Below are 16,302 nucleotides of genomic sequence, written 5' to 3'. Positions count from 1 at the left end.
TGAGCTGTTTCCATTAAAAGTGCTCCTCTTACAGAGTCACTAACGATCTGTCATTAAGATGCATTGATTTCCTCTTGAGGAGTGCATCCACTGGTTATGTGTGCTCTTTTCTCTGGGCTAAACCCCTGTAATACCTGGTTGACATCCTTTAATCAAAAGTATAGGATGACTGTTGTCGTTTAATATAGCCCATGGTTGTGTTTAATTGGTTATCACATGTATGTCATAAGGTAGGTTGGCGACAGATTTTCATGCGAATATAAAATAAATTCTGCATAAAGAAAATATGCGTATTTTCCCACCTGTGGTGTTTCCACCAAACAGACTTGTTGCGGAGAAACATCTGTGCGTGCTGATGTAGTGCACACAAAATGTACTTTTTCGCTTACGTTTTCATGTACCTAATTAAAATCTAAAGTTCAAAGTATTTCCATCGCATTTTCAACTCTACCGATAGTTTTGTCCCAAAAACTGTTGTGTTAAATAGCAAATGTGCCTACTCTGGTCTTGGCATGTGCACTCTAGCCAACAGCTCGCAGATACAGTCCGGGTAGGCTGTGTGGGTAGGCTAGTCTACATGATGAGATTATTATGGATAATAATTTGTCAAACGGAAGTCAAGCATCGATAATCATGTCCACAGAATAAGACCCTTGATATTTATTGGAAAAGAGCATCAAGCTCATCATCTTGCTCATTCATCACCCTGTGAAGTTCATCGTAACATATTTAATCTGTAGCCTAATAAACTGCATGGTTTCCCGAGTCCTAGTAGGAGGACCACACACCATATCATCACGTGACTACAAGTTTACTTCGATATGATGGTTATTATATCGATATTTTCACATAAAGGCATTTCCACCGCCATTTCTTGCATAATTGTCTTTACCGACACAAAAACATCCCACCATGTCGAAAGAACAAATTATCTGTCAGCATTTATACAATTGTACTGAAAGTTTCATTACAGCTGTCGTGATTTGTTTTTTAAATACGGTATGACTTTACTCACATAAAAACTGTGGATGGAAACGTGGTTAGTGTAACAGTCCAATCATCATAGATTTTCCTCTATGAAGGAAAATGTGACAGTGATGGTGTCTGCATTCTAAAGTTTCAGATGTGTTGCAAAACTGAACAAATGATGAACCCAGAGTATCAGTGACATATAATGAAATGCATTTGATGGTACTTGAGGCTTAAAGCTAAAATTCTTAGTTGAAACAATAACAAAGCAGTCACCCCTCTTTTTGTAAAAAGCTGAGGGATGGGCCTGGAGAAATGAAACCACTCTCAAATTCATCCATGATATCAAATGTATAGTTTTAACCATGTTTTGAGCCTACAGTGTTTGTTTACATGTACATTATTTTACAAACACTAGAGTAAAACAAGCTTATATTTTGGGTTCTGTTGAGAACTAAGCTTATGAGGCACAAATAATGTATATTCTTCAAGAATCAATAGGCATATATTATTAATGTACAGTATACAGATACCCAGCCTAAAACTCCAAAGAGCAAGCATCCTTCTTCCTTGATGAAAACCTGCTCCAGAGCGCTCAGACGGGGTCTAAGGTTCACCTTCCAACAGGACAACAACCCTAAGCACACAGCAAAGACAATGCAGGAGTGGCTTCCGGACGGGTCTCTGAATGTCCTTGAGTGGCACAGCCAGAGACCGGACTTGAACCCGATTGAACATCTCTGGAGAGACCTGCAGCGACGCTCCCCATCCAACTTGACAGAGCCTGAGAGGATCTGCAGAGTAAAATGGGAGAAACTCCCCAAATACAGGTGTGCCAAGCTTGTAGCGTCACACACAAGAAGACGTGATGCTGTAATCGCTGCCAAAGGTGCTTCAACAAAGTACTGAGTAAAGGGTCTGAATACTTACAGTACATTAGTAATGTATTATGACCCCTTGACTTTTTCCACATTGTGTTATGTTACAGCCTTATTCAAAAATTGATTAAATAATTTTTTTCCCTCATCAATCTACACACAATACCCCATAATAACAAAGCAAAAACAGATTTGTTGAAGCACCTTTGGCAGCGATTACAGCCTTGAGTCTTCTTGGGTATGACGCTACAAGCTTGGCACACCTGTATTTGGGGAGTTTCTCCTATTCTTCTCTGCAGATCCTCTCAAGCTCTGTCAGGTTGGATGGGGAGCGTCGCTGCACAGCTATTTTCAGGTCTCTCCAGAGATGCTCGATCGGGTTCAAGTACGGACTCTGGCTGGGCCACTCAAGGACATTCAGAGACTTGTTCCAAAGCCAGTCCTGCGTTGTCTTGGCTGTGTGCTTAGGGTCGTTGTCCTGTTGGAAAGTGAACCTTCGCCCCAGTCTGAGGTCCTGAGCGCTCTTGAGCAGGTTTTCATCAAGGATCTCTCTGTACTTTGCTCCATTCACCTTTCCCTTGATCCTGACTAGTCTCCCAGTCCCTGCTGCTGAAAAATATCCCTACAGCATGATGCTACCATCACCATGCTTCACCATAGGGATGGTGCCAGGTTTCCTCCAGACGTGACGCTTGGCATTCAGGTCAAAGAGTTCAATCCTGGTTTCATCAGACAAGAGAATCTTGTTTCTCATGGTCTGAGAGTCCTTTGGGTGCCTTTTGGCAAACTCCAAGCGGGCTGTCATTTGCCTTTTACTGAGGAATGGCTTCCGTCTAGTCACCCTACCATAAAGGCCTGATTGGTGGAGTGCTTCAGAGATGGTAGTCCTTCTGGAAGGTTTTCCCATCTCCACAGAGGAACTCAGGAGCTCTTTCAGAGTGACCGTCAGGTTCTTGGTCACCTCCCTGACCAAGGCCCTTCTCCCCAGATTGCTCAGTTTGGCCGGGCGGGCCAGCTCTAGGAACAGTCTTGGTTGTTCCAAACTTCTTCCATTTAAGAATGATGGAGGCCACTATGTTCTTGGGGATCTTCAATGCTGCAGAAATGTTTTGGTACCCTTCCCCAGATCTGTCCCTCGACACAATCCTGTCTCGGAGCTCTACGGACAATTCCTTCGACCTCATGGCTTGGTTTTTGGTCTGACATGAGCTATCAACTGTGGGACCTTATATAGACAGGATGCACCTGAGCTCAATTTCAATTCTCATAGCAAAGGGTCTGAATACTTATGTAAATAAGGTATTTCTGTTTATTATTTTTTGTATACATTTGAAACAAATTCTGAAAAATTGGTCATTATGGGGTATTGTGCACAGATTTTTATTTTTATTTTTTGTATCCATTTTTCAATAAGGCTGTAACGTAACAAAATGTGAAAAAAGGGAAGGGGTCTGAATACTTTCTGAATGCACTGTATGTAAATGTCTCTGTGTGTGTGTGTGTGTGTGTGTGTGTGTGTGTGTGGAGAACCTTGGGATTCTAAAGATAATGTATGAGAGCTTTTGATTGAACCAGGTCCATCATCAATTATTTAGTTTTCTTTTGTCGTGTCAAAAGCCTGTTATCCTCAAGTTTAGTAGATAAATTACTAACATGAAAGTGCTGATCAAAAGCTAAACAAGTGATTTATCTATCTGCAGCCTTTTTTTACTCATGTCAAGTTTGTTACAATATCAGTACAACAGAACAAGAAAACATTCATATTCCTGTGTTTCAAAAACAACGTTTTTATTTTTTACTCTAATTAGTCACGTCAACATTATAGAAAACAACATTGTTTATTTACTGTAAAGGAAATGTCATTGCATGTTTTTCCATGTCTTCCGTGTGATACATTGTGGGCAACTAATTGTATGTTCATCAGATTTAATGTACATTTACACATCCTCCTAAGAGATGTGCAGCTTTATTAACAGAGCTTATGAGATACAAACTTTTTTGAGCCTTCTTCACTAGGCACCTTTATTCCCTGACTGACACAATGTGTGGTTTAATGAGCGCTCTGTGCACTAATGCTTCACTAAGCCATCTTCCTCTCCTCATATCCTCTTATCTTATTCAGAGAGGAACAGAGGTCGCCTTCAGAGGTGTCACTCATGAGCTGTCTGTATCTATTACCACCTCTCTACCATACTTCCCTTACCATTACCATATCGGCCGATTAACTATATATCACCTATTCATTCCTAACACTTTCCCATTACCACTTCAGTTGTTAGACTTATTTTGTCCCTTGAACTGCATAGCCATAATCATCAATGTTCCAATCATTGGTTTGTTCCCCATATCCTTGGTACACCTTTGCTTTTTATTGTGATTACCATGCTAGGACTAACTGTATAAGCATTTACTACTTATCCTCTTATAATAACAGAATCTCTTTGCTTCTGCTACTGCTACCACTACTACTACTACCAATACTACCAATACTACTACTACCAATACTACCAATACTACTACTACTACTGCCAGTACTACCAATACTACTACTACCAATACTACTACTACTACCAATACTACTACTACTACTACCAATACTACTACTACTACTACTACGGTAGGGATATGGATCCTTTTGTTTTCAAACTTTAACAAAGAATGAGAGGAAGAGCACACAGCTGACCTACTGTCCAGATAAATAAATCATAGCTTGGCAAATGTGCCCTACGCTATGATCTTTGAACACACAAGTGGCTCATTGTTGTGTTTTTTGCCATTAACAAAACTGCTATCAGGCCCTGCCATGCCCACATTGTGTCTGGACAAGAGCCTAACGCTTAGGGAAGGACGACCCCTCAGACAAGCCTAAGCCATCTTATTAGTCTCCAATTATCATTGAGATGAATGCTAGCCAGCCAAAGCAGTCCCATTTCCATGGTCCTTGGGAACCAGTGCTTCCTGTCCTGTGTGTGTATTGCCTCAATGCTCTGAAGATACGCAGATGTCTTTGTGTAATCACAGAAATACACAGCAGATACATTGGCTATTTGCAGTTACTGAAGTAGGCGGCCTACAGTACAAACAAGGGCAACTGGATGAAGAGAGAGTATGTGGTGTATTCTCCTCAATACACAAGTATCCAAACGTGCGTGCACTCACGCTGGCTTGCGCGCACACACACATGCACGCGCGTTCACGCATACAGAGACGTGTGTTAGTATAGAGTTGTTTCTGCCTTATGTCTGTTTTCTGATTTCCCCTGGCGGGAATAGTTCTGTCAGGGTGGAGTGACTGAGAAAAACCAATCAACCTCCAGCACTCACAACACTATAGATGACTCTGTCACATCCTTTTCTCAGAGCCACCCCCTGCCCTGCTGCCCTCTCCAGGGGCCTCATATATCATCCATGCGTCAATTTCTTACTAAATTCTGGCGTACGTGGAGGTTCTAGGATTTGCATGCGCAATAAGTTATTGGGATTTATCAAACTGTCACACGCAACATACAGTTGAAGTCGGAAGTTTACATACACCTTAGCCAAATACATTTAAACTACGTTTTTCACAATTCCTGTCATTTAATCCTAGTAAAAGTTCCCTGTCTTAGGTCAGTTAGGATTTTATTTTAAGAATGTGAAAAGTCAGAATAATAGTAGAGAGAATTATTTATTTCAGCTTCTATATCTTTCATCACATTCCTAGTGGGTCAGCAGTTTACATACACTCACTTATTTGGTAGCATTGCCTTTAAATTGTTTAACTTGGGTGAAACGTTTTGGGTAGCCTTCCACAAGCTTCCCACAATAAGGGTGAATTTTGGCCCATTTCTCCTGACAGAGCTGGTGTAACTGAGTCAGGTTTGTAGGCCTCCTTGCTCGTACACGCTTTTTCAGTTCTGCCCACAAATGTTCTATAGGATTGAGGTCAGGGCTTTGTGATGGCCACTCCAATACCTTGACTTTGTTGTCCTTAAGCCATTTTGCCACAACTTTGGAAGTATGCTTGGGGTCATTGTCCATTTGGAAGACCCATTTGCGACCAAGCTTTAACTTCCTGACTGATGTCTTGAGATGTTGCTTGAATATATCCACATAATTTTCCTTCCTCATGATGCCATCTATTTTGTGAAGTGCACCTGTCCCTCCTGCAGCAAAGCACCCCCACAGCATGATGCTGCCACCCCCGTGCTTCACGGTTGGGATGGTGTTCTTTGGCTTGCAAGCGACCCCCTTTTTCCTCCAAACATAACGATGGTCATTATGGCCAAACAGTTCTATTTTTGTTTAATCAGACCAGGGGACATTTCTCCAAAAAGTACGATCTTTGTCCCCATGTGCAGTTGCAAACAGTAGTCGGGCTTTTTTATGGCAGTTTTGGAGCAGTGGCTTCTTCCTTGCTGAGCGGCCTTTCAGGTTATGTCGATATAGGACTTGTTTTACTGTGGATATAGATACTTTTGTACCTGTTACCTCCAGCATCTTCACAAGGTCCTTTGCTGTTTTTCTGGGATTGATTTGCACTTTTCGCACCAAAGTACGTTCATCTCTAGGAGACAGAAAGCGTCTCCTTCCAGAGTGGTATGATGGCTGCGTGGTCCCATGGTGTTTATACTTGCATACTATTGTTTCTACAGATGAACGTGGTACCTTCAGGCTTTTAGAAATTGCTCCCAAGGATGAACCAGACTTGTGGAGGTCTACAATGTTATTCTGAGGTCTTCGCTGATTTCTTCTGATTTTCCCGTGATGTCAAGCAAAGAGGCACTGAGTTTGAAGGTAAGCCTTGAAATACATCCACAGGTACATCTCCAATTGACTCAAATTATGTCAATTAGCCTATCAGAAGCTTCTAAAGCCATGACATCATTTTCTGGAATTTTCCAAGCTGTTTAAAGGCACAGTCAACTTAGTGTATGTAAACTTCTGACCCACTGGAATTGTGATACAGTGAATTATAAGTGAAATAATCTGTCTTTAAACAATTGTTGGAAAAAAATACTTGTGTCATGCACAAAGTAGATGTCCTAACCGACTTGCCAAAACTATAGTTTGTTAACAAGAAATGTGTGGAGTGGTTGAAAAATGAGTTTTAATGACACCTAAGTGAATGTAAACTTCCGACTTCAACTGTACATGCATGTTTTCATTGATTAAATCAGAGCCATATTATATAAAACCCTTATTTGCTGTATGATTTGGAGATGTGGAACTGGGCCATGATAGTCCCTAAAAAAAAGCGCAATGGCAAATTTGATCACATTTCTGTATAGGTGTGAGCAGGATGTTGCAGTGACTTTTACAAATAGAAAATGCATGCCGCTTAGCGACTGCCAAACACTGGCCGTGCATTCTACAAGATTGATTGTTCTTTCCAACAAATTAAAAGTAAATGCTACAGCCCACACTTCTATGCAAAATAAATTTAACAGACTAGGCTTTGATGTCGCGGTCCTAATCTTATCGCACAGCCATACTGTAGCCAACTTCTAGTCACATACTGTCAATTTACTGTTCTATTTACACTGAACAAAATTATTAACGCAACATGTAAAGTGTTGGTCCCATGTTTCATGAGCTGAAATAAAAGATCCCAGACATTTTCCATTCGCACAAAAAGCTTATTTCTCTCAAATTTTGTGCACAAATTTGATAACATCCCTGAGAGTGAGCATTTCTCCTTTGCCAAGATACTTGGAACACAGATGTCTCAAGTTTTGAGGGAGCTTGCAATTGGCATGCTGACTGCAGGAATGTCCTCCAGAGCTGTTGCTAGATAATTTAATGTTAATTTCTCTACCATAAGCCGCCTCCAACTTCGTTTTAGAGAATGTAGAGAAAGTCCAACTGGCCTTACAAACACAGACCACGTGTAACCAGCCCAGGACCTCCTGGGGGATCGTCTGAGACCAGCCACAGGTACAGCGGATGAAAATGTGGGTTTGCACAACCGAATACTTTCTGCACAAACTGTCAGAAACCGTCTCAGAGAAGCTCATCTGCATGCTCGTTGTCCTCACCAGGGTCTTGACCTGACTGCAGTTCGGCGTCGTAACCGACTTCAGTGGGCAAATACTCACCTTCGATGGCCACTGGCACGCTGGAGAAGTGTGCTCTTCACGGATGAATCCCGGTTTCAACAGTACTGGGCAGTTGGCAGACAGCATGTATGGCATCGTGTGGGCGAGCGGTTTGCTGTCATCGCTGTGAACAGAGTGCCCCACGGTGGAAGATGGGTTATGGTATGGTTAGGCATAAGCTATGGACAATGAACATAATTGCATAATAATTTTATTTATGGCAATTTGAATGGACAGAGATACCGTGACGAGATCCTGAGGCCCATTGTCGTGCCATTCATCCGCCACCATCACCTCATGTTTCAGCATGATAATGCATGGGCCCATGTTGCAATGATCTGTACACAATTCCTGGAAGCTGAAAATGTTCCAGTTTTTCCATGGCCTGCATACTCACCAGACATGTCACCCTTTGAGCATGTTTGGGATGCTCTGTATCAACGTGTATGACAGCGTGTTCCAGTTCCCAGCAATATCCAGTGACTTCACACAGCCATTGAAGAGGAGTGGGACAACATTCCACAGGCCACAATCAACAGCCTGATCAACTCTATGTGAAGGAGATGTGTCGCACTGCATTAGGCAAATGGTAGTCACACCAGATACTGACTGGTTTTCTGATCCACGGCCCTATCTATTTTCTAAGGTGTCTGTGACCAACAGATGCATATCTGTATTCCCAGTCATGTGAAATCCATAGATTAGGGCCTAATGAATATATTTCAATTGACTGATTTCCTTATATGAACTGTAACTCAGTAAAATCTTTGAAATTGTGTCATGTTGCATTTATATTCTTGTTCAGTGTACTGTACTTTCGAGCATGCTTGGCTATTGAATGAGCGATTGATAAATGGTAGCCTGCTACTTTTGTAGCGGGAATAATTTTAACCAGTTATGTCAGAAAAGGAGAGAATATGAGAATATATGTCCTGCAATATGATTATGATTTAGGCCTATAATAAAAGTTAAATTAACATATTAGACGACAAGCTGCTACGCAATCTCTTTACCAACGGCAAATGCATCCGTTTTATAATCAGGTCTATATTTAATGCTTTTATTAGCCTACCATTATTATAATTCCTGTGCATCAAACACCTCCCATTTCCCCAAACGAACAATAAGTCCATTTCTTGCAATACAGTTGATCAACCTTCTAGAAGTTGTGCACACGCATGGTTTGAGATTTGCGTGGAGATATGCACACTTTCCCGTCAAATTCAAAACCTTTGTGGTAAAACTGGCTAACGCAAGTATTAGAGTCTTTTATGTGCCCACACACCTTTTATAAATGAGGCCTCAACTGAGAGTACATACAGTGAGGGAATTAAGTATTTGATCCCCTGCTGATTTTGTACGTTTACCCACTGACAAAGACATGATCAGTCTATAATTTTAATGGTAGGTTTATTTGAACAGTGAGAGACAGAATAACAACAAAGAAATCCAGAAAAACGCATGTCAAAAATGTTATCAATTGACTTGCATTTTAATGAGGGAAATAAGTATTTGACCCCTCTGCAAAACATGACTTAGTACTTGGTGGCAAAACCCTTGTTGGCAATCACAGAGGTCAGACATATCTTGTAGTTGGCCACCAGGTTTGCACACATCTCAGGACGGATTTTGTCCCACTCCTCTTTGCAGATCTTCTCCAAGTCATTAAGGTTTCGAGGCTGACGTTTGGCAACTCGAACCTTCAGCTCCCTCCACAGATTTTCTATGGGATTAAGGTCTGGAGACTGGCTAGGCCACTCCAGGACCTTAATGTGCTTCTTCTTGAGCCACTCCTTTGTTGCCTTGGCCGTGTGTTTTGAGTCATTGTCATTGCTGGAATACCAATCCACGACCCATTTTCAATGCCTTGGCTGAGGGAAGGAGGTTCTCACCCAAGATTTGACGGTACATGGCCCCGTCCATCGTCCCTTTGATGCGGTGAAGTTGTCCTGTCCCCTTAGCAGAAAAACACCCCCAAAGCATAATGTTTCAAATCAAATGAAATCAAATTGTATTGGTCACATGCGCCGAATACAACAGGTGCAGACATTACAGTGAAATGCTTACTTACAGCCCTTAACCAACAGTGCATTTATTTTTAACAAAAAAAGTAAAAATAAAACAACAACAAAAAAAGTGTTGAGAAAAAAAGAGCAGAAGTAAAATAAAATAACAGTAGTGAGGCTATATATACAGCGGGGTACCGGTGCAGAGTCAATGTGCGGGGGCACCGGCTAGTTGAGATAGTTGAAGAAATTGTTGAGATAGTTTCCACCTCCATGTTTGACGGTGGGGATGGTGTTCTTGGGGTCATAGGCAGCATTCCTCCTCCTCCAAACACAGCGAGTTGAGTTGATGCCAAAGAGCTCAATTTTGGTCTAATCTGACCACAACACTTTCACTCAGTTCTCCTCTGAATCATTCAGATGTTCATTGGTAAACATCAGACGGGCCTGTATATGTGTTACCAATTGTTTTCTTGGTGACTATGGTCCCAGCTGCCTTGAAATCATTGACAAGATCCTCCCGTGTAGTTTTGGGCTGATTCCTCACCATTCTCATGATCATTGCAACTCCACGTGGTGAGATCTTGCATGGAGCCCCAGGCCGAGGGAGATTGACAGTCCTTTTGTGTTTCTTCCATTTGCGAATAATCGCACCAACTGTTGTCACCTTCTTACCAAGCTGCTTGGCAATGGTCTTGTAGCCCATTCCAGCCTTATGTAGGTCTACAATCTTGTCCCTGACATCCTTGGAGAGCTCTTTGGTCTTGGCCATGGTGAAGAGTTTGGAATCTGATTGATTGATTGCTTCTGTGGACAGGTGTCTTTTATACAGGTAACAAACTGAGATTAGGAGCACTCCCTTTAAGAGTGTGCTCCTAATCTCAGCTCGTTACCTGTATAAAAGACACCTGCGAGCCAGAAATCTTTCTGATTGAGAGGGGGTCAAATACTTATTTCCCTCATTAAAATGCAAATCAATTTATAACATTTTTGACATGCGTTTTCTGGATTTTTTTGTTGTTATTCTGTCTCTCACTGTTCAAATAAACCAATCATTAAAATTATAGACTGATAATTTTTTTGTCAGTGGACAAACTTACAAAATCAGCAGGGGATCAAATACTTTTTTCCCACACTGTACAAAATATACCCCAAAATGTGCGTGCGCCAGTTTTCACGCAAAAGTTGGCATTCATTTAAAAATTACTTAACGTGAGAATGTGCTCTCCACCCCATTAACTTTAGACCATACATATGCATCTGCTAGTTGTTGAAATATTGTATCACAAGCTGGCAAGTATGTTGTGCAAATGGAGGATATGATGAAACAGCCTGGTCTCATAGACTAGAAGTAACATAATAAATGTAAATTCGGAACACTCCAATTAGTATGATATGTTACATTTGGTACGGTTACATAAGACAGATGGTTAATTAAGGCAAAAACGAAAGTAGGGTGGTTGGTCAGGGTGGATTGGTAGGCATATAATGCGAACGTCTAGCAACCCAATGGTTGCGAGTTTGAATCTCATCACGGACAACTTTAGCATGTTTGCTAATTAGCAACTTTTCAACCACTTACTACATTTGAGCTACTTTGTAACTACTTAGCATGTTAGCTAACCCTTCCCCTAACCCTAACCTTCGCCCTTTTAGCTAACCCTTCCTCAAACCCTAACCCTAAAACCTTAACCCTTTAACCTAACTCCAAACTTAGCCCTAACCTTAACCCTAACCCCTAACCCTAACCCCTAGCTAGCTAACGTTAGCCACCTAGCAAGAATTTATCAAATCTAATAAGTTTAGAAAAAATTTAATATATAGTACGTTTCGCAAATTCGAAACATATTGTACGTTTTGCAAATTCGTAACATATAATACGGATTGTAATTCGTAACATTTCATATGAAATGGGTGATGGACATCCACATTTTAATACATACCATCCGAAACATTACATACCATACTAAATGGAGTGTCTCAGATTTACGTACAGAATAACATGAATATCTAGCAACCTAAAGGTTGCGAGTTCAAATCTCATCACGGAGAGCTTTAGCATTTTTGCTAATTACCAACTTTTCAACTACTTACTGCTTCTTAGCTACTTTGCAACTACAAAGCATGTTAGCTAACCCTTCCCTTAACCTTATCCTTAACCCTTTTAGCTAACCCTTCCCCTAACCTTAACCATTTAAGCTACTCCTTCCCCTAACCCTAACACCTTAACCCTTTAACCTAACTCCTAAACTTAACCCTAACCCCTAACCCTAACCCCTAGTCTAGCTAATGTTAGCCAGCTAGCAAACGTTAGCCACCTAGCTAGAATTCGTAAAATATCTTAGATTTTGCATATTGCATAAATGTGTTTTGCAAATTCGGAACATATAATACGAATTGTAATTCGTTACATATCATATGAAATGGATGATGGACATCCACAAATGAATACATACCATACAAAATGTAACATATCACACTAAATGGAGTGTGTCGGATTTACATACAGAATAATACGAAACGCTCTGAGACCAGGTTGGATTGAAAAGCTTATTCATAAAAAAAACAAGAAAAAAACAACAAACAGGAAGTGATGCATTAGAATACAAGTATACAAGTATTTTGCCTGTTGCCTAAGGAAGACAGAAAAAGCACAACCAATGCAATCCATCCTGCATTGTCATTAGCAATTCCAAGTGCTCATGCTATATCTATATAGCCTAAACTCTTAGAAAAAAAGTTATAGATATAACCAAAAAGGGTTTTATGCTCGCTTCATATATGGCACCCCTAAATGTTCTACATAGAACCAAATTTGGTTCCATATAGAACCCTATATGGAACCCAGGGGTTCTATATGGAGACAATTTTGGTTCAGTGAAGGACCCCTGGGGTTCTGATCAAAGAACCCTACAAAAGGGTCCTATATAGAACCTTTAGGGGTGCCATATATGAAACAAGCAATAGAACCCTTTTTGGTTATATCCAGAACATTTTTTTCTAAGAGTGTACAGGCTAGTTCAAAACGAACTATTAAATAAAGTCATATTTATCCTTGTTCATACGTGAGCATTTAGAATATGTATTATTGTTATTTCAGAGCAATTGTACAATGTAAAACTGAGCCCATCCATTTTGTTTCCAATGTGCCTTTAGGTAAACAATGTATCGATGCAGTGCAGTAGCCTACTGTAGGTCGATACTTCGTGCCACCTTACAATTAATGGCACTGCATAGCCAGTGCACTCGGCCATCTGTGTAAATTAAATAAAGGCTGTGGAGATTAGGCTATACCTCGGGCGACAATAACGGAGGTAGCAGAAGCAGAGAGAAAAACACGTAGGCCTAAATGAACTGTCATCACAAACATACTGATGATTTAAATCCTCAGAAACGCAAGCAACCACGAACGCACGCACATGCACAGACACACGCACCGAACACGCACACACTTGAGCGAACATGCTCACACAATTTGATGCACGATTTGCAGCCTGTTCGCGCTCCAAATTGCATTCATTAAGCCTCTTGTAGATGCCAGGTCAATTAACAAAAATGCTTCCCAATCGTCTCTCAAGGACCAAAGGGCAAGAGACGGCACAACTGACTGTCTTCACCGCTCAACAAGGAGAAGGTGCACACACGACTAGCCTATATGTTTGATATAGCAAAGCAAAATAAGAATTGATCTCATCAGCAAAGTTGATCTGCGTAATTAATATGGATGTAGCTTAATGTATCGACCTACAGATAATAAAAATACACCTTATGGAACAGCGGGGACTATGAAGAGACACACACAGACAGACACACGCATACACACACGATTGATAACATACGCACTATATACACACGTACATGGATTTTGCATTGTAGTATGGTAGAGTAGCGGCCTGAGTGCACACACTTAAAGTGTTGTGAAATCTGTTTTGAAATGTAATATAATGTTTTTAATTGTAAATAACTGCCTTAATTGCCTGGACCCCAGGAAGAGTAGCTAATGGGTATCCACAATAAATACAAATATACTTATGAAACTCAAATGATCTGTTCTCGGTTAATGTTGGACATAGGCTACCACTGACACGTTTAGATCACAAAATTAAGGAAAACACAACCATGAACGGGCTGTCGATAATTATGCAGGACCACGCTTTGTGAAGTTGACTTGCATCCAACATAAACCATGATTAGCATTCCAGTCCCAGTCAATGATCCGGATTCAGTCTGCTTCTTAAACCAGTAAAGAGGAAATAGGAGGCTCCAGACATTAGCTAATGAACGGATGCATTCGACTATAGAGCTTTTTGTAAACGGAACAGTTATTTCAGATGCAATCACTGGCAAAGCTAGAACGGCATATTGGCGTATTTGTTATGTGCCCAATTGTTAATCTCACAAAGACATGAATCGCATGTAATACCGCAAGGATATGGGAAAAACTAACAATATTGCATCTATGTGACCGTTGACTGTATTGGGCACGTCACGGCCATTCAAAACGATAAGAGTGTACTGAATTTGTTTTATAAGACTTAAAAATGAACGATGCTTTGAGAAATTTCGTAGTTGCTATAAGACATTTTGTATCTGAACATCCCAGATCTTTACGCGCTACTGGCATGGTGTGAGTGAATTTTAGTGAAAAGACGCAGTTTAGTTTACTCTCGTTTCCACTACATGAAGCAGATATGATACATTTACAGGCACATATAGCCTACTTACCCATATCCGCTTGCCTGTCAGCTCCTGACCACAGGTTTTAAAGCCTTCCAGCGTGCGACACCCGAGTCCGCATGACACGCGCTCCCCTCAGACGGTATGGTTCTAATCCACGACCCCAGTCGCTGCGCGCAGCCGCCGATTCCAACGCGCACCTGCCTGTCGCTGCCCCCGGAATTTAAGAGAGTCAGAGGGGTATCCGTGTGTCAATTCCGTAGTTTCACCATGGAACATATCTCACTATTCCCAACGACAGACGAAAATCCCGATCTAGTTTTCTATCATATCTGTGCACATAATTCCCGCGTAAAATTGTTATGTCCAATATCAACAGCGCCACAGAGAGCAAATAATGCCACATCCAAGTCATAAATGACAATCCAAAAATAAGCGTGATAGTTGAAAGATTCAAGTCGATACTGTCTCATCACTCCCTAGCCATACATTATGGCATGAAGCGCAAACAACGATTTTCCCAAGAGGCTTTGTGAACACCTGAAGATCTCCCCAGTGAAAAACGACCCAGAAATCTTTCAATGACTGACAGGGAATTCACATTCCCTAAAGAAGCTTACCCAGATCAGAGGAAAATTCGAAGGGTCTGCCAACGGTAGTTTAACTCGGTAATCAAACCAAAATCATGCAGGATCAACATTCCCCTTTCACCTCTATTCTCTCTCCTCGTCGCTCAATCCAAATAGAACATAAGTGCAAGCGTTTGAGTAGTTAACACGTCTGCGTGTATCACCGCAACTTTTTCAGGCAGAATCGGAATGCCCTCTTCTGGTGAGAGAGTGCCCCCCGCATAAATATATATTTTCCTCGGCTGTCCCTCAGCATACAGTACACGTCTCTGCAGGCTGTGTATATGTTGAAAGTAGCATGTAGCAAACATTTTGACAGCGAGAAAGGGACATTATCTAATGCTGACAATTGACACGCTCTTTCACGATAGGCTATAGCAATTAGCAAACTAGCCTACATGTAGGCCTAATGAAATGCTACCTGTACTTTCACCGTTTTCAATGGGTTTGATTGTGCCATTTGAGATTGTTTTTATTGTAGCTTAATGCACGAGAGAGAAAATGCAATAGATTAGATACCACAGAGGATATAAACCAGGTAATAGTATGTCCCAGTCCTCAAGTTATTTATTTGCGATGAAAAAAGCAACTCTGAACTTGGGTTGGTTGGGGAATAAAGTTAATTTGAGCGTGTCACATTGGCTGGCTGGTTGCGGCGCATATAAGTGTTTCATGCATAAATAGGGTTTGCGCACAATGACCCTTAATGGATCAAGATGCCCGGTCATGGCTGCCATTGTTATCGGACGTGTCTCTCGTGGCTCCTCATCGCTGAACTAATTATGGATAATGTGCACTTTACCTCGCGCCTTTAATGCAGACCCCTACAGTTGGCCCGTGCTGTTGGTTGTGATAAACAACTCAAAAGAGTCAGGCTTGAGAGGCATAGCGATTGTTTGATTTGTGCTGTTAGACTATTTGTTTGATGGATAGTTACATCAAATATTATCTGAACCTTTGCATTATCAGTGTTTGTATGCCACTTTTGTTTTGGGAATACAAAATTAACCCAAAGAGAGAAACAAGTTTGCATAGTGTATTTGCCATCCCTCTGTTTTGGCAAGTTT

At 41.1% G+C, this 16,302-nt stretch overlaps 1 protein-coding gene across 1 annotated transcript in view; it reads right to left on the bottom strand.

Annotated features, from left to right (window-relative positions):
• LOC311099815 (leucine-rich repeat transmembrane neuronal protein 4-like) overlaps positions 1-14,658 on the bottom strand; it is a gene marked incomplete at both ends in the record, with an annotated part of 150,498 nt that extends 135,840 nt beyond the window's left edge. Inside the window, one exon of the mRNA XM_084140562.1 lies at positions 14,655-14,658. Coding sequence (XP_083996688.1) covers positions 14,655-14,658 — 4 coding nt within the window. The remainder of the gene's footprint in view (positions 1-14,654) is intronic.
• Positions 14,659-16,302: the final 1,644 nt, after the last annotated feature.

This window comes from Coregonus lavaretus, assembly GCF_964263955.1.
Source record: "Coregonus lavaretus genome assembly, chromosome: 24".
In the NCBI taxonomy this organism is placed as follows: Eukaryota; Metazoa; Chordata; class Actinopteri; order Salmoniformes; family Salmonidae; genus Coregonus; species Coregonus lavaretus.
Note: the sequence above shows the minus strand (reverse complement) of the source record. Positions and strands in the feature narration are given on the sequence as shown.